General features: G+C 42.4%; 1 protein-coding gene across 4 annotated transcripts in view; it reads right to left on the reverse strand.

Moving 5' to 3' along the window:
- IL20RB (interleukin 20 receptor subunit beta) overlaps nucleotides 1-23501 on the reverse strand; it is a 33987-nt gene extending 10486 nt beyond the window's left edge. The window contains exons 1-5 of one of the 4 annotated variants that reach the window (XR_006299491.1): nucleotides 23265-23501; nucleotides 9654-9780; nucleotides 7986-8176; nucleotides 3842-3966; nucleotides 1922-2072 (exon numbers count right to left, since the gene is read on the reverse strand). Coding sequence is in view for 2 of the 4 variants with exons in the window: in XM_043595325.1 (XP_043451260.1) it covers nucleotides 1922-2072; nucleotides 3842-3966; nucleotides 7986-8176; nucleotides 9654-9780; nucleotides 23265-23304 (634 nt within the window). In the remaining 2 variants the exon portion in view is untranslated. Of the gene's footprint in view, nucleotides 1-1921; nucleotides 2073-3841; nucleotides 3967-7985; nucleotides 8177-9653; nucleotides 9854-23264 lie in introns of all 4 variants that reach the window. The other 3 variants (XR_006299490.1, XM_043595326.1, XM_043595325.1) reach the window with 3 other exon arrangements.
- Nucleotides 23502-24145: the final 644 nt, after the last annotated feature.

The following is a 24145-nucleotide window of genomic DNA, read 5'->3' on the forward strand; positions in this document are numbered from 1 at the left end:
AGTGTATGCACAAGTGTCTACACGTGGACAATGGTGGAATGATCATACCACCATGCAGAGCAATTTGGGAACAGTGGTCAAAACTCAAATATGGATGCCTCTGACCAAGCAGCTCTACTTCCAGGAATTCATCCTTCAAATATACACACACCAGCAAGCTGATCTGTGTATGATGTAATTAATTAAAGCACTGGCTAGAAGAGAAAAATATTGGGAAAAAAACCTAAATGTCCATCAATGAAGGACTAGTTAAATTAGTCACATATACACACAACTATATACTGTGAGGCTGTAAAGAAGGACGAAAAAGTTCTTTATTGATATGGAAAAATCTATAAGATATATAATGTGAAAAAGACAAGATCCAGAACAGTGCATCAAGTATGCTACAATTTGTGATAAAATAAAGGGATATATATACATATATATATATATATATATATTCTCATTTACTTGTATATGTATTTTTTTTCAATATATGAAGTTTATTGTCAAATTGGTTTCCATACAACACCCAGTGCTCATCCCAAAAGGTGCCCTCCTCAATACCCATCACCCACCCTCCCCTCACTCCCACCCACCATAAACCCTCAGTTTGTTCTCAGTTTTTAACAGTCTCTTATGCTTTGGCTCTCTTCCACTCTAACCTCTTTTTTTTTTTCCTTCCCCTCCCCCATGGGTTTCTGGTAAGTTTCTCAGGATCCACATAAGAGTGAAACCATATGGTATCTGTCTTCCTCTGTATGGCTTATTTCACTTAGCATAACACTTTCCAGTTCCATCCATGTTGCTACAAAGGGCCATATTTCATTCTTTCTCATTGCCACGTAGTACTCCATTGTGTATATAAATCACAATTTCTTTATCCATTCATCAGTTCATGGACATTTAGGTTCTTTGCTGCTATAAACATTGGGGTACAAGTGCCCCTATGCATCAGTACTCCTGTATCCCTTGGGTAAATTCCTAGCAGTGCTATTGCTGGGTCATAGGGTAGGTCTATTTTTAATTTTTTGAGGAACCTCCACACTGTTTTCCAGAGTGGCTGCACCAATTTGCATTCCCACCAACAGTGCAAGAGGGTTCCCATTTCTCCACATCCTCTCCAGCATCTATAGTCTCCTGATTTGTTCATTTTGGCCACTCTGACTGGCGTGAGGTGATATCTGAGTGTGGTTTTGATTTTCATTTACTTGTATATGTATTTAAAAGTCTTTAGAAGGGTATACAAGAAATGAATACCTATAGGGAAGGGGCTGGAATTGCAAGGATGGGGAAGAGAAGTAGAAAGGAGAGTTTCCACATGTATCTTATATTTTTTGAATCATATGAAAGTACTAAATTTTTAAAATAATTATTTAAAGATGAAAATGTTACACAAAAATGTCATTCGTGGTGCTTGAGTGGCAGAATCGTGGGATATGGGGTATTGTTTTGTTTCTTTTCAAAGGATTTTTTTTTAACACTGTAAGTTTTAGACTATAAAAAAGTCAAGGGAAAAAAGTTAGGTCAAACCAGAGGATTCTGTAGACTTTCCATCAAGTCCCTTCCAGCTGAAAGTAGCGGTGATATACAGTGGGGTGCCTCCTTGCAAGGTTTGACTCTCATACCTCTCTGGCACCCTCAGCCCACCCTGGTTCACAAGTGCTTGCAACATCTGGCCTCAGGCCTAGGGAGCTTTCAGGAGGAAAGTGTTCTAGACAGCTGCTCAAGTGACCCCAACAAGCCCCAAGGTGAAATCTTGCTTCTAAGAGAATTACAGGAAAGTACACTTTCACCACAGAAACCCACCCAGCTCGGGGGCAGGGCAGTGAAACCTAGGGCAAACTCAGAACTAAAGGAACCCAGCAGACAACCCAGCATCCACCAGGAGGGGCCTTCACCTATGTAGAACTCCAGGAAACAGGCAAGCCATCCGTACCTTGCACCTTGACACATTCTGCCTGGCTGAAAGGGCTGTGTCTCCCGATGGCCTTCACGAATGTCTGGACCTTCACACAGTATGCAGCCCCTGGTTCCATGGTTTCCAGGTGCACCGGAATGCCCCTGCTCCTCACTACTTTGACATGTTCCTTTAGGAGACCAGAAAACAGTTACACCCTGAGGGAAGCAGGACAGGACAAGGCAAGAAGAGCCAAGGAAGTAAAGTTCTAGATATTTCCTTTCTGAGATGCGTATAAAATGTTCCCTCTCATTTATTCATTCATTCATTCATTCTCATGTATTTATTAAGTACCTACTATGTGCCAGGTACTATTGTAGGCACAGAGACATAGCATTGAAAAAAATAAAGTCCCTGCACTCATGGAGCTTACATGGGGGACAGAGAAAATTATAGGCCACATGGCAGGTGGTGATAGAGCTGTGAAGAAAAAGGAAGTAGGGCAAGGAGGTAGAATTATGAGAAGGACTAAACAGAGTGGTTAGGGAAGTTCTTTCTGACAGGATAACATTTGTGCAAACACCTCAAGTTCAGAAATCTGACTGAGCCGGGGGACTTGGCATGGCCAGTGTAGCCAAAGTGATCAGTTCACAAGAGCAATGGAGCCAGTAGGATATGCTTCCTCACCCATCCATCTATTTACCCATCTGTCCACCCATCTGTATACCCCTCTACCTCCACCCACCTGGTGAGGCCTGTGCTCCACATTTGTACCTGTAGAGGCTTGTCTGGGCCAAGCCCCAGTGACTCAGAGTACATGCTCCTCTCTCAGCACTGGCCCTGCCAGTTTCCAAGGGTGGGGAATGGGCTCCATCCCAAAGAATCTGAGGGAGCTGCATGCTCCCTCCTGCCTAGGCCCTGATCTATCCCCATACTACTCCCTCTGCCTGGCTGGCAATGCCATGTCCTACCACTGGGCCCTGACCCAGCACAAGTAAATACTGGAAACCATTGTTATTGCCTGCCCCACCTACACATGTCACTTTTCAGGGGAAAATACCCAAATTACAGCCCCTGTTGAGTAGATGGTAGGGCATGTGCCTGGCCCCCCAGATACTGCTGTGAGGTCAGGGGCACCCTCGGACAGCTCTGTTCATAGATTCTGTGAAAGCTCTCTGCTGCCTCCTATCCAGACTTATAATGAAGGCTGTTTCCCTCATGCTGCCTACAGTAGCCTTTGTAAGTCATCTTGGGTGGGGTCTCTGGTGGGTCTGGCTATCCCTTAGTTCCCACTCGAGCTCTAGCCCTTTTGCTGTTTCTGTTTGTTTGGCCATTCACTCTGGGAGTGCCAACATCCCACCCAACCCAGTCTGCAGCAACTATCCCACAGTATGATGGGGCAGTGCCCCATCTAGGCATTCTGGGTGGCCAACTGGTCACTAATTAGACAGGTTTATTCACAAGCCAGTTCCTGGCTCTCTGCCACAACTTCTGCACCCTACCCAGATACACGCCCTTAAGAGGATTGTGCCAGTCTCATATGCTTTTTAAATCATCTATATAATCTAGAACACTCTGGTCTGCTGTACCTAAACATACTTTAGGGAGAATGGCTGAGGAGACAGGCTGATGAGGAATGAGAAAGGCACTGAAAGATATTATGGATCGTACCATGTTAGAGTTTAGGGCAAAGAGGCAACCCTCACACCTCAGCAAATCTGGCCTGAGAAGGCTCCAAGCCAAAGCGTGGGGTGGACCAAAGCAATTCTTTCAAGAGGAGGCTCTAGAATTGTCAGTCTACTCCCATCTCTCCTTTCCCATCCTCCACCTAGGCCTGTTCATGCTCGGGCCACCCCCAGACAGTGAGCACTTTAGGGGCCGGCTTTCCTCGCCCACCTCTCAGAGGTCTGTGACTCCATCCCTGAGGCCCGACTCCAAGGCCAAGGCTGGAATTCTCACCTTGGCACCAGGCTCCCTCCTCCAGTAAGCCACAAGGAACTCAAACTGGGACCCCAGGTCTTCCAGCTTAATAACCAGATGGAAGCCGTCCTTGGTGACATCCATCCCAGGCGGGGTAAGGATGGCTGTTGGCAAGACAGGGGGAGAATCAGAGCCAGCCCCAGACAGGACTGATTTCTGTCCTGAGAGACCAGAACCAAGTCATCAGTAGAAACATGCTAGGGTTGTAGGGAAGGGAGGGCTGTGATGTCACTTCCCAGCACGCAGAAACTGTACCATCATCGGCCATGTCTGAGATTTTGCTTGCCATGGTTTCAGGTACTTGTGGTGGGGAGGGAAGCAGATGATTCTCCTTTTGATATACAACGAGAAGGTCAGTAGTTAACGCTATGTCACAGTGTCCATGTCATGCACCTCATTCCATCTCATCCCTTAGGCATTATACCATCTCATATCACTACAAGAAGAAGGAGGGCCAGTATGGCACATTAAGGTGCTTTAAGAGAGGAGATACCCCATTCACAGAACTTTTATTACAGCATATTGTTGTAATTGTTCTTCTGTTATTAGTTCTTGCTATTAATCTCTTACTGTGCCTAATTTAAAAATTAAACTTTACCATAAGTATGCACATATAGGAAAAAACATAGTATATATAGAATTTGATACTATTCTCAGTTTCAGGCATCCACTGGGGGGCTTGGAACATATCCCCTGCAAATTAGGGGGACCTCTGTATACCAATACTCTCTTGTACTTAGCAGGTGCTCAGTAAATGCTTTTTGAATAATGAGCAAAATAAAATTTTTTAACGACAAAGACTTACTATAATTCTCTTTTTCACTCTTCTCCTTGACCATAATAAAGTCCTCTGCTCTGTTCTTTGGAGGCATACATACTCAAGAAAAGTGACTCAGTACTCAGATAAACACTTCTTTCTGTTTTAAAATTTTATTTTTTTAAATCTTTATTTACTTTTGAGAGAGAGAGAGAAAGAGACAGAGTGTGAGCGGGGGAAGAACAGAGAAAGAAGAAGATACAAAATCTGAAGCAGGCTCCAGGCTCTGAGCTGTCAGCACAGAGCCCAAAACAGGGTTCGAACTCACAAACAATGAGTTCATGACCTGAGCTGAAGTCGGACGCTTAACCGACTGAGCCACCCAGTCACCCTTCTGTTTTAAAATTTTATAATCCATGTTCTTCTTTTTACTTTTTTGGCAGAAATTTCTCCTCACCTTGACTCATCTAAGTGAGCAGATGCTATTTCATAATGCTTGCCAAACACCTGCATGAATTCAGTTCCATACTGAACAGTTGGGTCCATTCTTTGCACCCCTGGAATGAACATACCCGACAGGGACATGTGTATCACTGTAACTCAAATAAATCAGTGATATATACTGGCTGCTGATGCCTTTAAGCATCAGGAAATCAGCAACCTGTGGACAGGTTGGCCATTCTATTCTTGGTCCAAGAATTCTTCATCTCGTATTCTTACTAGGGATGCTGGAAAGTCAGAGGGCTTTACAAATTCCAGTAATCAACTCCAGAAATTACAGCTTAAGCACAAACTCCCATCTTTCATATGGTTGGATCCCAAACAGGGCAGGAGCAGCCCCTGTGGATTTTTACCCATCAGCAGACCAAGGACAGAAGGGTGCACATAGGCAGCCTCCTGTCCCTGGCCGCTGATGACGGGTCCATACTTGCCTATCAAATCTAGACACTGCATGACCAGAAGGGCCACCCCAATGGTTGGCTTTGGCTTGGGAAGTACAGTGGTGTGTGTTCTGGGCTAAATCCCCCTGCACTGAGGTCAGTGGATACTCAGAGGAAAGGCAGTTCCTAGAGGGAGTTTTTGGAGAGCAAAGCATTTCCTAGCATTTGAAGAGCTGCCTGGATAGTGGACAGGAGAACCGGGAAGTCAGGGACCAACTGCAAAACATAACCAGTTCAGAAGCTTCAGTTTTAAGTAAACATGATTAATATTGGATCCTCTCTTCTCCAAATTTATTGAGAATAGAATTAGAGAAAATGACCTAAAGTCATTTCAGTTCAGAGGAAAATTTTTTGACAGTGTTGGGGCAGGAACCTCTGTCCTGTACATTCTACATACTTATCTCATTTCATCCATCCAGCAAGCTTAGGAAGGTGGTACAGGTGACGTAATTGAGAAGTCAGAGAAGTTATATGACTTTCCCAGAATTACATAGTTAGTGGCCGGAATTTGAGACCATGCCTTTCCATATTTCTAGACTCTTGTGTGGGGATATTTAGTCTCTGTATGAGTTGATCTCAAAACTAGCTATATATGAGAACAACCTGAGGAAGTTACAAACTCCCAGTGAACAAAATGCACACTGATTATTTAAATCAGATTCTCTGGGGATGGGCCCCAGACATGTGGTTCTAAAGCTCTGCTGTGACTGGAATGTGCAATCAAGGTTAAGAACCTCTACTCTCAACAAGGCTTCCCCTTAACTGGGGCACCTGGGTGGCTTAGTCAGTTAAGCATCCAACTTCGGTTCAAGTCAGGATCTCACCGTTCATAGGTTTGGGCCCTGCGTCAGGCTCTGTGCTGAGAGCTCAGAGCCTGGAGTCTGCTTCTGCTTCTGTGTCTCCCTCTCTCTTTCTTCCCCTCCCCCGCTCACACTCTGTCTGTCTCTCTCTCTCAAAAATAAATCATCAATGAAAAAAATTTTTTTTAAATAAGGCTTCCCCTTAAGAGTAAGAGAGCTTTTTCATAAGAGCCTTAAAACAAGATTTTTCACATGCCTGGGGAGAAGTTAGGGTAGCCCTTTTCAAAGGCAAAAGAACAGATTTAATACCCCTTTCGGAGTCATGATTCCATCCTAAATCTGTAGCTAACTCCACCTACGCAGCGATCACAGAGGATGACATCTTCTACCTTCTGGTGCAGGTATAGAGGCTCCTTCCTGTTCCTCAGCTGCTCCTGCAGTAAGACCTTTTCCTGTTTACACAGGGCCTCTCAAGCACAAGTTGTTACTGCACACCATTGCCCACATAGTTTTATAAGCATTTTCTTATCTCCATCTGACCTATGCCTTCCTTTCCAACAATAGCTGCCAGTCCCCAGCGATGGTCTTGGCTATAGTCCCAGGATTCTAGGAGCTGGAGAGAGGTGGTGCTGGGTGCTGCCTGGGCACTGCACCCTCCAGTGACCCTCAGCCTCCGCCAGTGCCTCATACTGGGATCCCACTGCCCCCACGGTATCTGCTCTCAGTGCCTGGGGAAAGAGGCCTGGGCAGAGAAGCCCACATTTTGCACCAAAATTCCTATTGATATCCCATTCTGGGGGTCTCATTCCTGCCCCCACCTCTTCCCTTCTCGGCTCTCTGGCTCTCGACTCTGGGCATCCCCGAGGTAATAATAATAATAACACTTACCAGTAGCTGAGTGCTATGATAGGACAGCACTGCCCAGAACACTTACATAGTACACCTTATATGGTCCCCACAACTACCCAGTGAGGCAAACTGTTGCCCTTCTTATGGGTGAGAAGGCAGGGAGCCAGCTATCAAGTGGCTGAGCTAGGATTTGAATCATACCACTCCGACTCTAGAGGGCCAACTTCCCCTTCAAATCTGTCTTCACCTTCCTCAGCCCCTTCTACCTTGGCCTCCCTCATGTTCTGATTTCTACCCAATCCTTCCATGTTCCCCACCACCTGCAGACCCTGACAGGGACAGCCAGGAATGACTTCCAAAGTCTCTTCCAAAATGAGAGGGCATGTGGGAAGCAGTGGCAATATTTATTTATTTATTTTAGCGGTTGACAATTTTTTTTAATGGACCAGTTAGGGGGCATCTGGGTGGCTCAGTCGGTTAAGCATCTGACTCTCGATGTCATCTCAGGTCATGATGGAGCCCTGCATCGGCCTCTTGGCTATCAGCTTGAGATCCTCTTTCTCCCTCTCTCTCTGGCCCCTCCCCCACCCACACATGCACACCCACTCTCTCTCTCAATATAAATAAACATTTACAACAAATAAATAAATGGACCAGTTAGGACTGTTTGTGTTAAGGCTAATTTGATGCTAACAAGAATTCTGAAACTCTCAGTGAATTTGGTTCCTGAAGGGGAGGCCAATGGGGATGGGGGAGTAAGAAGAGAAGTGCCTTACTTGAATTTCGATTGAAGGGAGGCTTCAGGGTGCTCCAGGCTGAGGTCTCTGAGCCCTGGGTGGCCCTGACACGGAGATTGTACGGCACAGTGGCAGTGATGTCATCAGTGATGTCACACTCAGGACCTTTGGTGGGTGAGCACCAGCTGCTGGGGATCCAGATGTGGCTCATGTACAGGCTCTCGTACTCTCTGGCCAAGGAGAAGAGGACATCGTGTCATACCAGCCCCTTCTGCCTAGGCTCAATGATGGGTGCAAGTAACTGCCTCATTGACCTGCTTTTTATGGATCAGCAAAAGAAGCATTTGCTCCTTTCTCCAGTTCCTCCATCCACCTCCTTTACCCACCATCCATACTTTCTTACTCCTTTTATCACGGGACAAGGGAAACCTAGGCATAAACCCCAATCTGTCCTGGCCTCTCCATCTCCACAGCTCCCCCTGAATCTTGGCTACTTTCATCCCTGGCTTTGCTGTGGTCTCCTGACTCAGCTTCCACTTCTGGTGTTCTTCAAACCATTCATCACTCAACAGATCATGACATTTCTCTTCTTAATGGCTTCCAAAGCACTTAGAACAGAATCCAAACTCTTCCCTGGGACCTGCAACACTCTCTGGCCTTCTCTGCCCCTAAACATGATGTTCCCTCTACACTGGCCTCCTTGCCATTCCTCCCATGCTGAGCTCTTATTACCTTAGGCCCTGTGACTACCTGTTCACTGTGGCTCAAATGTTCCATCCCTGCTGTTCACAATGCTCCTCCTGTCCTTCAGATACCGGCTTAAACATATCTGAAACCGCCTAGAGCAGTGCGGCCCGATAGAACATTTTCCATATCGGTGTTGTTCAATATGGTAGTCACTAGTCACATGTGGCTATTAAGAACTTGCGATGTGACTCGTATGACTGAAAAACAGATGCTTTAATGTGATTTTAACTGATTTAAATTTAAGTAGCAATCTGTGTCTAGTGCTACCACACTGGACAGTGTAGACCTAGTGTATTTGATTCTTTACCATTTTACTGTCTGTCTCCTCTTCTAAATGGAAGCTCCCTATACCTAGAAATTTTGTCATCTGTACCCCTGAGCCTAGAGAAATGTCTACACACATAGGTGTTCAGTGTGTATTTACTGTTAATGAAACATATTGAGAGCCTTCTGTGTCCCTGTCTCTTCTCAAGAGCTCTCAGAGCCTGGGCACCTGAAGAAGAGTAGATCCTGCCTAACCCCAGGTCCTGCTAATCTTTAGGATCATGATTTGTTTTGGCTCCTACAGACAAGATCATAGTCAGGAAAACTGAGGCCTCCCCCACCTCCAAAAGATCTGTGACTCCAATGATTTATCCACCTCAAGTCAGAGCCAAACTCATTTCTTAAGATTTTCTTTAGCATTGGACAGTTGGCTCACTGTTGAAAAGAAGCTCTACCAGAATGTGTTTATACACACTTGTATTCCCAGAGAGCTCACTGTAAAATCTACAGCACAATTTCCCTTGCTTCTTCAACTGTCCCAATGCCCATGCAAACAGAGGAGGCAGATCGTGGAAAATAATCTATCCCTGGGCTCACCAAGCCTCCTTCAGCTCTGGCATGATGACTGTATCTCCAGGAATTAACTACTCTTTAAGGGAGAAAAATTAAAAACAAAACAAAACAAATCAAACTCACCCCTGGTACTCGACGAAATAGTATATTATTTCTCCAGGCACCGTCACTGGGCTCCACGTCAAGAGATGCTTCATGTTGGTTGACTGTACAGAGAGGTTCTGAGGGGCAGGCAGGATGGCCACTCCATCTGGGATTGAGGTAGTTAGACAGGCTGACACTTGGACTCATATCAGGGGAATGTCACAGCTTCAAATTAGTATCTAATGAAAGGCCTCACATGTTAATAAAACTGAAACAATTCTAATTTTATCATACTTGCATTAATGCTAAATTGTTGCTATCGTCATTGTAATTCTGCCTTTGGTGATAAATGGCATATTAACATTAGTAATAATAATGGCTGATATTATTAAGCACTTACCATGTTCTATCTAGGCCATGTGTTACATTGTTACATGATTATCTCACTTAATCCTCATGATCATACTGTGAAGTAAGGACCATTGGTTTCTCCACTGTATAAATGAGAAAACTAAAGCACATTATTTACAACTCTTATGTCAGATCCACCTAGATGCAGGCCTTGACTCTGCCACTGACCATGTGACTAAACCCATGCAGGTTCCGGCCCCTTTCTCATTACCTCCTTCCACTATTGCCACTCAGGTACCAAAGCACATCCCTTCACATCCCCCAAAAGTCAAATGGGGAGTCAGCTGCCAGCTGGGAAATACAGGCTCAGGTCTGCTGTGGAAGGAGTCCAATCCAGAAGGGCACCAAGCCAGATGGTAGACTCCACTCCAGGCAGACTGCAGGCCCCTGAGGCAGCTGGGACACAATCATCTGCTCACACAGGTGTGTGGTGTGCCCAGGGTGTGCACACAGTGGATCTATGGTTTTCACACAGAATCAAAGAGACCTGTGAAACTGAAGCTGCACTCCTAAGGAGGTGGGCAGTCCTGGGATTCATCCCTGCATGCAGCCAAGGGTGCAGTCTGGATCTTCTGCTGTGGTTCTCCTCCCACTTTGACACACCTCTCTTTTAGTCCCTAACACCTGCCTCCCTTTGCTGTTACAACCACAGTGATAACATCAGTAGCACAGTGTGGGGGGAACTGGGGCCCTCACCAGGGGCCTTTTCATCTCTGTGCCTGTGTCCAGATTGGCACCTGTTATTCATTATCAAGCCCTGTGACCATGAGGGGATGGGGGGCTGATGCCCTTGCTTCTCTAATGTAGGACCCCAGTGATACACCTCTATCCTACTCTTGGCATCCACGACCTGCCCTACAAGGAAACACCTGGGGTACCCACAGGAAGGCCTCTTACCCTCCCCACTCAATTTTGCAATCACCCCAGGGATGAAAAGGAAAAGAACCAGCTGCAGTGGGGTGGCACAAGAGGGTGGGGCATGGTTCTCTCTGACATCCTTCCTCTGCTAAAGTATTCAAAATATTTCTCTAGTCAGATATATGGGTATCACATAGCTATGTAAATATACAGCTATAATTCATAACTTTAAGACTCTCAAAACTGAAATCTCCAGGCAATGGTTTCCCTGGAGAACACTGCCAAAATTTTTTTTAATTAACACCAATTTTATACAACCTCTTCCCACAAAATAAAAGAACTTTCCAACTTATTTTATGAAGCCAGTATTACCCTGAAACCAAAATCAAAGATAGTATATATTTTAAAAACAAAAACAAAAACCAACAGAACAATATATCTCATGCACTTAGATGCAAAAATCTTGAACAAAATACTAGCAATCCCAACTCAATAATGTATAAAAAAGATTATACACCATACAAAGTGGAATTTATTCCAGGTACGCAAGGCTAGTTCAACATTTGAAAATCAATTAATGTAATCCACCATATCAAAAAGCTAAAGAAGAAAAATCCTACAGTCATATCAATTGACACAGAAAAAGTACTCATAATATCTAACACTCATTCATGATTTTAAAAAGAAGACATCTCTCTTCATGTTAAGAACAGCAGGAAGGGGCACCTGGGTGGCTCAATCATCCAACTTTGGCTCAAGTCATGATCTCAAGTCATAATCTTGCAGTTCGTGAGTTCAAGCCCCATGTTAGGCTCTGTGCTGTCAGCTTAGAGCCTGGAGGCTGCTTAGGCTTCTGTGTCTTCCTCTTTCTCTGCCCCTCCCCCACTCATGCTCTGCCTCTCTCTCTCTCTCAAAAATAAATTTAAAAACGTTAAAAAAAAAAAAAGAACAGCAGGGAGTTATCTCAATTTGATAAAGACCATCTACAAAAAACCCACTTATAATACCTTACTTAATGGTGAAAGACTTCAATGTTTTCCCCCTAAAATCAAGAACAAGGCAAGGATGTTCATTCTCACCACTTTTTTTTTTTTTTTAATTTACATCCAAGTTAGTTAGCATATGGTGCAATAATGATTTCAGGAGTAGATTCCTTAATGCCCCTTACCCATTTAGCCCATCCTCCCGTCCTCAACCCCTCTAGTAACCCTCTGTTTGTTCTCCATATTTAAGAGCCTCTTATGTTTTGTCCCCCTCCCTGTTTTTATATTATTTTTGCTTCCCTTCCCTTATGCTCATCTTTTCTGTGTCTTAAAGTCTTCATATGAGTGAAGGCATATGATATTTGTCTTTCTCTGACTAATTTCACTTAGCATAATACCCTCGAGTTCCAACCATGTAGTTGAAATCACCACTTTTATTCAACATAATACTGAAAGTTCTAGCAACTGTCATGAATCAAACAAAAGAAGTAAAAGGCATTACAGATTGGAAAGGAAGTAATAAAACTCTCCCTGTTTGCAGATGACATGATAGACTATGTAGAAATTCCCATGGAATGAGGGTATCTGGCTGGATCAGTCAGTAGAGCATGCGACTCTTTATCTCAGGATTGTGAGGGTGAGCCCCACATTGGGTGCAGAGAATACTTTAAAAAAATAAAGGGGCGCCTTGGTGACTCAGTTGGTTAAGCATCTGACTTTGGCTCAGGTCATGATCTTGCAGTTTGTGGCTTCAAGCCCCACACTGGGCTCTGTGCTGACACTATCGAGCCTGCTTGGGATTCTCTTTCTCTCTCTCTCTCTCAATCTGTCCCTCCCCCACTTGTGCACTCTCTCTCTCTCAAAATAAATACACTTGAAAAAAAATAAAAATAAAATAAAATCTTAAAAAAAGAGAAGATCCCACAGAATCTGCAAAAACAAAAACAAAAACCTCTTACAACTAATAACTGAGTTTAACAAGTATTATTATAGGATACAAGATAAACATAAAAAAATAATTGTATTTCTATATATTAGCAATGAACATTTATATACCAAAATTAAAAATGCTATTTACAATCACTCAAAAAAATGAAATAGTAATAAATCTTAGGTATAGAACATATCTAGGATCTGTAGAGAGAAAACTCCACAATGCTGGTCAAGGATTTCAAGGCCAAACTAAATAAATGGAGACAGGGGCGCCTGGGTGGCGCAGTCGGTTAAGCGTCCGATTTCAGCCAGGTCACGATCTCGCGGTCCGTGAGTTCGAGCCCCGCGTCGGGCTCTGAGCTGATGGCTCAGAGCCTGGAGCCTGTTTCCGATTCTGTGTCTCCCTCTCTCTCTGCCCCTCCCCCGTTCATGCTCTGTCTCTCTCTGTCCCAAAAATAAATAAACGTTGAAAAAAAAATTTTTTTTTTAAAATAAAATAAAATAAATGGAGATACATACTGTGTTAATGGACTGGACAATTCAACATAATTAAAATGGTAATTTTCCCCAAGTTCATATACAGATTTAATGTAATTCCTATCAAAGCCCATCAAGGATTTTGTAGATATAGATAAGCTTTATCTCAAATGTATAAGAAAACAATTTTGAAGAAGAATAAAATGAGAGGAATAAATCTACCCAATTTCAAGACTTATAGTAATTGAGATTGTGTGGTATTGGCCAAAAAAAAAAAAAAAAAAGACACATAGACCAATGAAACAAAATAGAGATCCCAGAAATAGACCCACACAGATATACTCAACTGATTTTTGGCAAAGGCACAAAAGTAATTCAATAGAAGATGAATAGCCATTTCAACAAACAATACTAAAGCAATAGGATATCTGCAAGGCAAATAATAATAATACATCTCAACCTAAACCCTGCACCTTATTTTACAATGAACACAGATGGACCATAGAGGGGTACCTGGGTGGCTCAGTTGGTTGGGCATCAGACTCTTGATTTCGGCTCAGGTCATGATCTCACAGATGGTGAGATTGAACCTCGTAGGGCTCTGTGCTGGGATTGGAGCCTGTTGAATATTTTCCTCTCCCTCTCACTCTGCCCCTCCCCCTCTTGCACACGCATGTACATGCACTCTCTCAAAAAAAAAAGGATAGACTGAATGTAAAATGTAGACTCTAAAACTTTTAAGAAAAAACAAAGGAGAAAATTTTCAGGGCTAGGCAAAGAGTTCTTATTCTTGACACCAAAAACTAGATTCATAAAAGGAAAAATTTATAATTGGGCATCATCGAAATTAAAATCTCTTTTTGGTTTATTTATTTATTGACTGATTTTGAGAGAGAGAGAGCAAGAATGAGCAGGAGAGAGGCAGGGCAGGGGCGGGGTGGGGGACAGAGGATCTGAAGCAGGCTCTGTGCTGACAGCAGAGAGCCCAATGCAGGGCATGAACTCAAGAACTCATGAGATCATGACTTGAGTTAAAGTCAGACACTTAACCAACTGAGTCACCCAGGCCCCAAGATTAAAATCTTTTGCTCTGCAAAAGAACCTATTAAGAGAAGGAGGAGACAAGCTACAGAATGGGAGAAAATACTAGAAAACTACCTATCTCACAAAGGACTCATGTCTAGAACATGTAAAGAACTATTAAAAATCAACAGTAGAAAAGCAAACAATAATTCGAAAATGGGCAAAAGACATGAAGAGACATGTCACTGAAGAGAACGTACAGATGGAAAATATGTACGTGAACAGATGTTCAACACCATTTGCTATTAGGAAAATGCAAGTTAAAACCACAATGAAATAGCAACACACAGTTATCCAGATGGCTAAAGTAAAATAAATAATTAAAAAAAAAAGACAAAACCAAATCCTGGTGAGGATGCAGAGAAAGTGGATCACTCATATATTGCTGGTGGTAATGTAAAATGGTATTTGCCATTCTGGAAAATACATTAGCAGTTTCTTGTAAAACTAAACTTATAATTACTATACAACCCAGCAATTGTACTCTTGGGCATTTATCCCAAAGAAATTAAAACTTCTATCACAAAAGATCTATACACAATGTCCATAGACAAACTGGAATCGATCTCTATGTCCTTCAAGAGCTGAATGGTTAAACAAATTATAGAATATCCATCCATGGAATACTAAAAGGAACCAATTAGTGACACACAAAACAACTTAGGAATCTCCAGGGAACTTTGCTGAATAAAAAAAGCCAATCCCAAAAAGTTACATACTATATGATTCTATTTATATAACATTTTGAAATTATAAAATTTTAGAAATGGAGAACAGATTAGTGTTTGTCAGAGGTTAGAAACAGGTGGTAAGAGGGAGGTGGGTATAGTTATAAAAAGGCAACAGGAGGTATCATTGTGATGTCTGAACTGTTCAGTATGCTGACTGTGGTGGCAAACACACAAACGTATACACACACTTGTCCACACACACATAAACTAATGTGTACAAGTAAAACTGGAGAAATCAGAACAAGACAGAATTGTATCAATGATATCAACATACTGGTTGTGATATTATGCTACTGTTCTCCAAAATACCACTGGGGGAAACTGGGGTCCCTGTATTATTTCTTTTTTTTTTTTAAGTTTATTTATTTTGAGAGAGAGAGAGAACACATGTGTGCATTCTCACGTGAGCGGGGGAGAGGCAGAGCTAGAGGAAGAGAGAAAATCCAAAGCAGGCCGAGTTGTCAGTGCAGAGCCCAACACAGGCTTCACCTCACGACTGTGAGATCATGACCTGAGCCGAAATCAAGAGTCTGACACTCAACTGACGGAGCTACCCAGGTGCCCCAATCCCTATATTATTTCTTAAAACTGAATGTGAATCTAGAATTTCCTCAACACAATTTCAATTAAAAAATACAACCATAATATCATGACATATTAATAGTATTAATTCTGATTATGTGAATGACAGGATATATTTTAAAAGATCATGATGGGCACCTGGGTGGCTCAGTCAGTTAAGCATCGGACTTCAGCTCAGATAATGATCTCACAGTTTGTGGGTTTGAGCCCTGCATCGGACTCTGTGCTGACAGCTCAGAGAGAACCTGCTTCAGATTCTGTGTCTCCCTCTCTCTTTCTGCACCTCCCCTCCTCACGCTCTGTCTCTCTCAAAAATAAAATAAACATTAAAAAGAGAGTTTAACGTTTTTTTTTTGTTGTTGTTGTTTTTATTTATTTATTTATTTATTTTTGGGACAGAGAGAGACAGAGCATGAACGGGGGAGGGGCAGAGAGAGAGGGAGACACAGAATCGGAAACAGGCTCCAGGCTCCGAGCCATCAGCCCAGAGCCTGACGCGGGGCTCAAACTCACGGACCGCGAGATCGTGACCTGGCTGAAGTCGGATGCTTAACCGACTGCGCCACCCAGGCGCCCCTAAAAAGAGAGTTTAAAAGATCATGATGGGATAAACTCAAAATGAAATGCACCTAGGAAAAATGTGAAGTTCTATAATTAGGTCCAGTCAATTAAATCAGTGAGGGAGACCTGTTTAGGGAGGGTAACCTGATGATTAGGTCACTTAAGGATTTAAGCAACACACTCTGAGGTTGAATTACGCAGTATGTCTTTCTTCATAAGAAGGCACCTAGGGCAGGAAAACAGCAAAAGATGTCCCAACCTTTAGGTGGTTCCATTGTGTTAATGCAATAATTTGCACTTGTGTGACTCTCTTCTACCTGTGGAACTTCACAGAATCCATTCACAAATCCATTGTGGGCAAAATACTCAGTCTCATTCCTTTATCAAAATGAAAACTACTGCTTCTTTTTGAGCCCTAAAGGTAACATCTTTAATATCCTTATGCTATTTGTATAGTGTATTCTAAATATCATCTTTGTTTTGCCCGGGTTTATATAACACATGTCCACTGGGTATGAGATGGAAAAACAGTAAAGCCCATGAACTACTGAGGCCAGGAAACATTTAATAGAGTTACACAGAAAGTACCATGGCACTGCATGAAGAATGATTCCTTTTCTGCTAGGACACTAACCAGGAAATAGGAAATGACTCTATGAGATGGAAACTCAAGCCAAAAGTGATTCTTCCCACCTTCAAAGTGTTAAAAAAAAAAAAAAATCCTCTCCAACTGTTACAGAATATGGTCTTGAGAACACAGTTAACAGGAGAAAAAGAAAACTTTGTTATCCACACAGCATTCTCCTTATAAGAAGTGTCCTCAGTCATGTGTATTGATGTCAAGTCTCTGAAGAAACCAGTTAAAAAAGAGTCTACCTGATGTAAATGTGCAAGTGCAAAAACAAAGAATACAGTTGACCCTCAAACAACAAGGGATTGAACTGTGCAGGTCCTCTCATACACATATCTTTTTTGATAAATACAGTACAGTACTATAAATGTATTTTCTTATCCTTATGATTTTCTTAATGGCATTTCTTTTTCTAGCTTACTTTATTATAAGAATACAGTATATAATACATGTATTATATGAAATGTGTTAATCAACTATTTATGTTATTGGTAAGGCTTCTGGTCATTAGTAGCCTATTAGTAGTCAAGTTTTGGAGAGTCAGAAGTTATATGTCGATTTTCTATTGCACCGGGATTGGTATGTTGTTCAAGGCTCAACTGTATAGTCAAGGGGAAAGAAAGAGTAAACTTGGAAGTGTGGACAGGACAGAGATTAGCCACATTGAGGAGGGTGCAAAGTCTGAAAGAATTCTATCTCTAGCCATGCTGGATAGGAATTCGCGCCAGAGTTGGAGAGAGATCCTGGAACCCTCTGTATAATCTTTTGGTTCCTTGTAAATATTTATGCTTTTTTTGCATAAAGAAATTTAGCATCTTAAAACAACACACGTTTATTATGTTACAGTTCTGTAAGTCAGGAGTCTTACACAGGTCTCACTAGGCCTATGAGTTGGCAGGACTGCATTCTTTCTAGATGCTCCAGAGGAGAATCTATTTCTTTGCCCTTCCAGCTTCTAGAGGTTGCCTGCATTCCTGCTCATGGCCCCCTTCTTCCATCTTCAAAGCCAACAATGGCTGATTGATTCCCTTTCATGCTTCAAATTTCTCCTTCCTTCTCTTCTGTCTTCCCATCTCTCTCTCACTGCACCCAGAAAAGGTTCTCAATTTTTCATGTATTAGATTGGGCCCTCTCTGATAATCCAGGATAATCTCCCAGTCTCAAGGTTCCATAATATTAATCACATCTTTAAAATTCCTTATTCCATGGAGGGTAACCTACTGCAGGTTCCAGGGATTAAAGCATGTACATCTTTGGAGGACCATTTTTCTGCTTATGACATGGGGCTTACACTACAGAGGATATTGGCTCTATAAATGACACTATGCCCTAAAATTCCTCCCTCAAATACAGTCAATTATTGTAAGAAAATTACTCTGTATATGAGCAGAAGAAGAAAAGGCCAAGGCTGAGCGAGAACATGGCTGCTGAGCAGGCTGCTGGCATCACTCGCTGCTGCAGAAACTGGTGCCTACAACCCAGCTTTAAAAGGTACGCAAACAAATTCATGCCTCAGGAAAGTGACAGATTAATTCATAGTCTTAAAGTATGGTCTTTGGATCAGCAGCATCACATTACCCAGAAGCTTATTAGAAATGCAGACTTCAGGCTACAACCTACATTTTATTGAACCGGAATCTGCATTTTAACAAGATCCCCAGGTAATTCATACGCACATTAAAGTTTGAGAAACATGGGTCTAGAGGCTATTCTCAATCATGGCTGCCCCATTAGAATCATGAGGGAGATGGTTTGATTTTGTTTGGTTAAGTTTTGTTTTAAAATAATTTCAGACTTAGAGAAGAGTTGCAAAATATAGTACAGAGAGCTCCCATATACCCTCTACTTCATATACCCTTCTACTTCAGCCATCCATATGTACATAAGCATAGTACAATTATGAAAATCAAGATATTAACATTGATACAATATCATTGATTAAGCTTCAGGTTTTATTTAAATGCCACCAGTTTTTCCCCTAACGTCCTTTCTTTTTTCCCAGGAACCAATCCAGGATCCCACATTTAGTTACCACATATCTAGTTAGTCTCCTCCAGTCTGTTCTTGGTCTTTATCTTTATGACATTCCCTTTTTTAAAGAGTACTACTCAGTTGTTTTGTAGAATATTCCTCAGGTTGGGTTTTTCCGATGTTTTCCCATAATTTGACTGAGGTAATACTTTTTGGCATGTATTCACAGGGAGTACATGATGTTAGTATGTCTTATTCCTGGTGGTGTTAGGCGTCTCTAATGTAAAAAGTACCATTTCCCCCTTTGTAATTAATAAATAACTTAGGGGAGATACTGTGACACTATGAATATTCTGCTTCTCCTCAAACTTTCATCCATTAATTTTAGCGCTTACTAATGGCTAGTATTTGCAACAATTACTGCTGGGATGTTCTAGTTAACGGTGATTTTTCCATTTATTAATGAGAATTCTGTAAGGAAGAGCTGTTCCTTCTCCTCTATTTATTTATTCATTTATTCCTTCGTTCAACTACTTATATTAGTATGGACTCATGAATATTTATTTTATTCTATTGTTACTTACTTTGTTACTCAAATAATTCCAGCTTTGGCCATTGGGAGCTCTTTGAGATTGGTTCCTGCGTCCTTTTGACTTACTCCCACTCCTCACTCTCTTTTTTCATGTTATTTTTATTAATAGAATTTTTATTTTTGGAATTATTTTAGATTTACAGAAAAAACTGCAGACAGTACATAGAGTTTCTATATATTCTTCACCCAGCTTCCCCCAATACTATCATCTTACATAGCCATGATATATTTGTCAAAACTAAGAAACCAACATTGGTGCATTACTACTAACTAAACACACTTATTTGAATTTTGCCTGGTTTTCCACTAATGTTCTTTTTCCAATCCAGGATTTAATTAACGATACTCATTTCGTTTAGGCTTCCATCCTTTTTGGAGCACTTTCTTACCACAAATGTTCTAGACTTGTATTTTCTCTGCCCAGTCCTGGAACAAACCACTTCTCTCAGAAGGCCCACCCAGGGAGTTTTGAAACATCCAAATGGCCAGGAAGCACCCTAGATTAATTAAGTCAGAATCTCTGGCTGTGAAACCCAGGCATTTAAGAGCTCTCCAGGTGATTGCAATGTGCATTTGAGTACCACTAATCCAGACCTTACCACCCCCCCCCCCCCCCCCCCGTTGCCAAAGAGTAGTTGAAACTATAATAGTGAAGTCCCAAACGCCAAAGACTTAAATGTATTTCCCAGCAGGTCTTTAGGTTTCCTAAAGACAAGAGACTCCCAATTTGTCCATCTATAATCAGCGCCTTGCCCAGAACCCAGCACATAGTGGGTACCAGAAGTGCCAAGTGATGAAAGCTAAGTAAGTGAAGCAAGGCTTGGCTCCCTTCATGAAATTAGCCTCAGCCTGACTTCCTTTTTCCTAATCCCCTATGCTGCTTTGGATATTTTTGCTGCTAAGTAAAGGCTGCCCACCGCAAAGCCCCTGGGCAAAGTTTCCAGGCAGAAATCCTTGTTTCTCCTCCCTACAATGATGCCATGCTGGCTTCCTCCCACTGGGTCTGCTGTCAGCTCCCCTCATTTGGGTTCCTTTCTGCCACTTTCACCTCCAACAGTCTTTATGGCAAATGCTCAGAAAAGGTAGTACCATTCCTTTATTCCCTGTATTTTGTCCTCCCTTTTCCTGGTGTGCTTCAGTGTCTCAGCTGCTTCTGCAGAGAAGTGCAAAGGGCACAGGCTCTGGAATCAGCCAAACCAGAGTCAAATTCCAATTCTCCCACTTACGAGATGCATAAACTTGGGCAAATCACTGAACCTCTTTGAATCTCTGTTTCCTAGGATGTAACATGGGGATAACACCACCTACCTGACAAGATTGATATGAGAAGTCAAGAGAACATTTTTGCTAATCTGGAGCACAGTGTGTGCTCAGAAACGGCCAGTGTGATTGTTGTGGCCATTATTATTGTTGTTGCTGTTGGTGGTAGTAGTAGTAACAGCAGCAGTAGCAGCAGTAGTAGTATGGGAGTAGTAGTAGTGGTGGTGGTAGTAGTGGGAGGGAGAGGAGGAGGGGGAGGAGGGGGAGAGGGAGGAGGAGGAGAAGGAAGGGGAGGAGGAGAAGGAAGGGGAGGAGGAGGGGGAGGAGGAGGGGGACAAGGAGGAGGACGAGGAGGAGGAGGATGAGGACGAGGACAAGGAGGAGGAGGAGGAGATGGAGGAGGAGGAGGAGGAGGAGGAGGAAGACTAGGAAGAGGAGGACGAGGACGAGGAGGACGAGGACAAGGATGAGGAGGACGAAGAGGAGGAGGACGAGGAGGAGGAGGACGAGGAGGACGAGGACGAGGAGGACGAGGAGGATGAGGAGGAGGACAAGGAAGAGGAGGACGAGGACGAGGAGGACGAGGAGGAGGAGGACGAGGACAAGGAGGACGAGGACGAGGAGGACGAGGACGAGGAGGAGGAGGAGGAGGATGGTGAATAGACTGTGCTAAACCCCTGACTTGTGCTTGTGCAGATAAACCACAGAGTGACCTCTGGAAAGACCAGCAATTACCTTTACCTCATTATAATAATAAAATCTCCACCCAAGGAGGAGCACACGGTCCATTTACCTAACATACACTGTATGTACAGGCATGTTGCCTTAAGGTGCATGTGTGACCTTATGCCCACCTCTATATACCATGACAAGGCCTCCTTATCTGAATATTCATCCTAACCCTAAATAAAAGGAACCCATTCACCCTTGGGAGTTACTGCTTTTGAAGCCATTCCCCCATGATCTCCTTATCTGCTGCAAATACAAGTTTTCTTTGTGCAACAAATGAAGCCGGTGCAGTTTCTGACTCCTCAAGAAGCGAACTCACATGGGTTCAGTTACATAACTATGTATGGTGATGGATGTTAACTAGATTTATTATGGCGATCATTCTGCAATATATACAAGTACCAAATCATTATGTTGTATACCTGAAAGTAATATAATGTTATCTGTCAAGATACCTCAATAAAGGGAAAAGAACCTGGGGGGAAAAATGCTGAGCTTTCCCCTTCTCATTCAGCCTTCCCATCTTCTCCCTCTGGCTTAGTGCAGGGAGTGTTTTTCTGGCAACTTGTTCCACCAACTGATCAATCAGCTAACCGACCAATTAACCAACATGTTTAGCCTATGTTAGGAGCTTCGAGGACACCAGAAAAGATTCCCAGGCCCTTCCCTCAGGTCAGTGCAATTAACAGAAGTAGCCCACCCAAGTAGAGTATGTGGGGTCAAGGGTCAAAGGGGAGAGCAGTCCAGCAAGAGTCTGAAAGAAGAGGGACCCATCCAGAAAGATGATAGGAGGTTGGGCCGGAGATGGTGTTTCTGGTGGGAAGCATCATAAAAGCCAGGAGGAGGAAATGAGGGTGTTACATGTCAGTGTGAAGACAGCAGCTGCCTGTAGTTTGTATTTGTTGTCAAGGAATAGTGAGAAATAGACTTGAGGCCTGAATATGCTGGGTCACAAAATAAACAGCAGATTCGAACACCATGTGTTGATCAACTGGGACACCATAAATCTGATGTTAAAGCCGATTCTAAACATTTGCAAATCACTTTAGCAGTAAGTTGTTGCCGAATTGAAACTAAAACAATTAGTTCTCAGTTAAAAAAAAAAAAAAAGAGAGAAGACAGGAAGTACTCAAGGCTCCTACCACGCTGCAAAGTGCCCAGTACCTTGGAGCATTAAAATTAGAAATTTCTCTTAAAGGTGTTTTGACATGAAGAAACATCAAAGACTAAAGAGCTTCAATTTTGGAACAATAAAGCATGTAGGTACAAGCAGCCAGGGGTGGAGCAGAGAAAATTATGTAAACTGGTAGGGAAAATGCCCCAAACCAAATTTTTTAAAATGCTATGGAATATCCAACTGCTACTCTTTCTGCAGTGATCAGGAAAGAAGTCCAATTTTTGTAAGTCTTATACCCGATATCAAGGTTGCAAAGTAAGCCTTTTTATTCATGTGTATTTTGTTAGAATCTTTATCTTACTTTAACCTGTCCTTACAGATAACATCTCCAAAGCACACAAAGACTGAGATGACCATGTTGTGCCTTTTAAAACCAGATGAGATAAATAATAAAATGCATGGAGCTCTGCTAACCTTTAAACTATTTGTTCTGACATTTTATTTTTCTAGATTGTTCTGTGACCATTCGGAAAGAGATTTCCAACTAGAATGCTGGCTTTTGCTTTGTGATATGGGGATGAAGGTTTAGGAAGTGAGAAACCTTTTTATAGAAACAGACATAAGATGTTCTACACATATGTTACAACTCCAAATTCTGCTGAAGTTATTTTTCACCTTCTTAACCTATATTTGAATCCCAAGCTATTGGCTATATTCTAATTCGTACTTACCAATGAGCAAACATGGAATCAAGGTGTAGAAAAACCACATGATAAGACTTGCCAAAATTTCTTCTAGAACCGTAGAGGGGGTCTGTATTTGGCCAACTCAGCTCGACCTGGAACACCGTTTCTTTCCAGAATGAAGCATTCTGTCCATCTCAGCCATCCTTGCTTCAGAATGTAGATGTTGGAGCTGAGGTCTGAATTGCTGTGAAGCCTGTATTGTTCTAGGAGGAGCCAGCCCAGACAGCTCAGAAGGGGCGGGATGTGCAGCACCCTCCTTTCTGTCCAAACCCATATATTGCATCAGAGGGAGTGGTCTAGGAGAGCTCCAGAGAAAAGATAACTCTGAGGAGCTTCCACAGAGGCCCCACTGGTGGTGAGCCAGCAAGATTATTTTACCCTCTCATCAAATAGCTATCCTCTTCCAAGTCTCCATCTTGTGAGTTCATTCAAGCTGAGTACTTATTAGCTCCTTGTGCTACATACTTCAGAAAAAGTAGTTAAATTTTTTTCTAATATAAAATTTTTAAAAGGTCAGAAGGTAAAGAATATAGCTTTGTATTTGCTTCTATTGGCAAAAAGAAAACCTGGAAGGAGATACAGAAACTAATAAGATTGGTTACCTTGGGGCAGAGAGAGAGGGAATCGGGAAGATGTAGGAGAAAAATGGGACTGACTCCTTGCAATATATTTTGTGTGTTTGGGGGCTTTCCTTGGAAATTTTTTATTGTGGTAAAATACACATAACATAAAATTTACCTTCTTGATCATTTTTAAATGTACAGTTCAGTGATATTAATTCAAATTGTGCAACCATCACCACCATTTGTCCCTATAAATCTTTTCATCTTGTAAAACTGAAACTCTGTATCTTCCTTCCCCTTAGC

The sequence above is a fragment of the Prionailurus bengalensis genome, chromosome C2 (genome assembly GCF_016509475.1).
Source record: "Prionailurus bengalensis isolate Pbe53 chromosome C2, Fcat_Pben_1.1_paternal_pri, whole genome shotgun sequence".
NCBI lineage: Eukaryota > Metazoa > Chordata > Mammalia > Carnivora > Felidae > Prionailurus > Prionailurus bengalensis.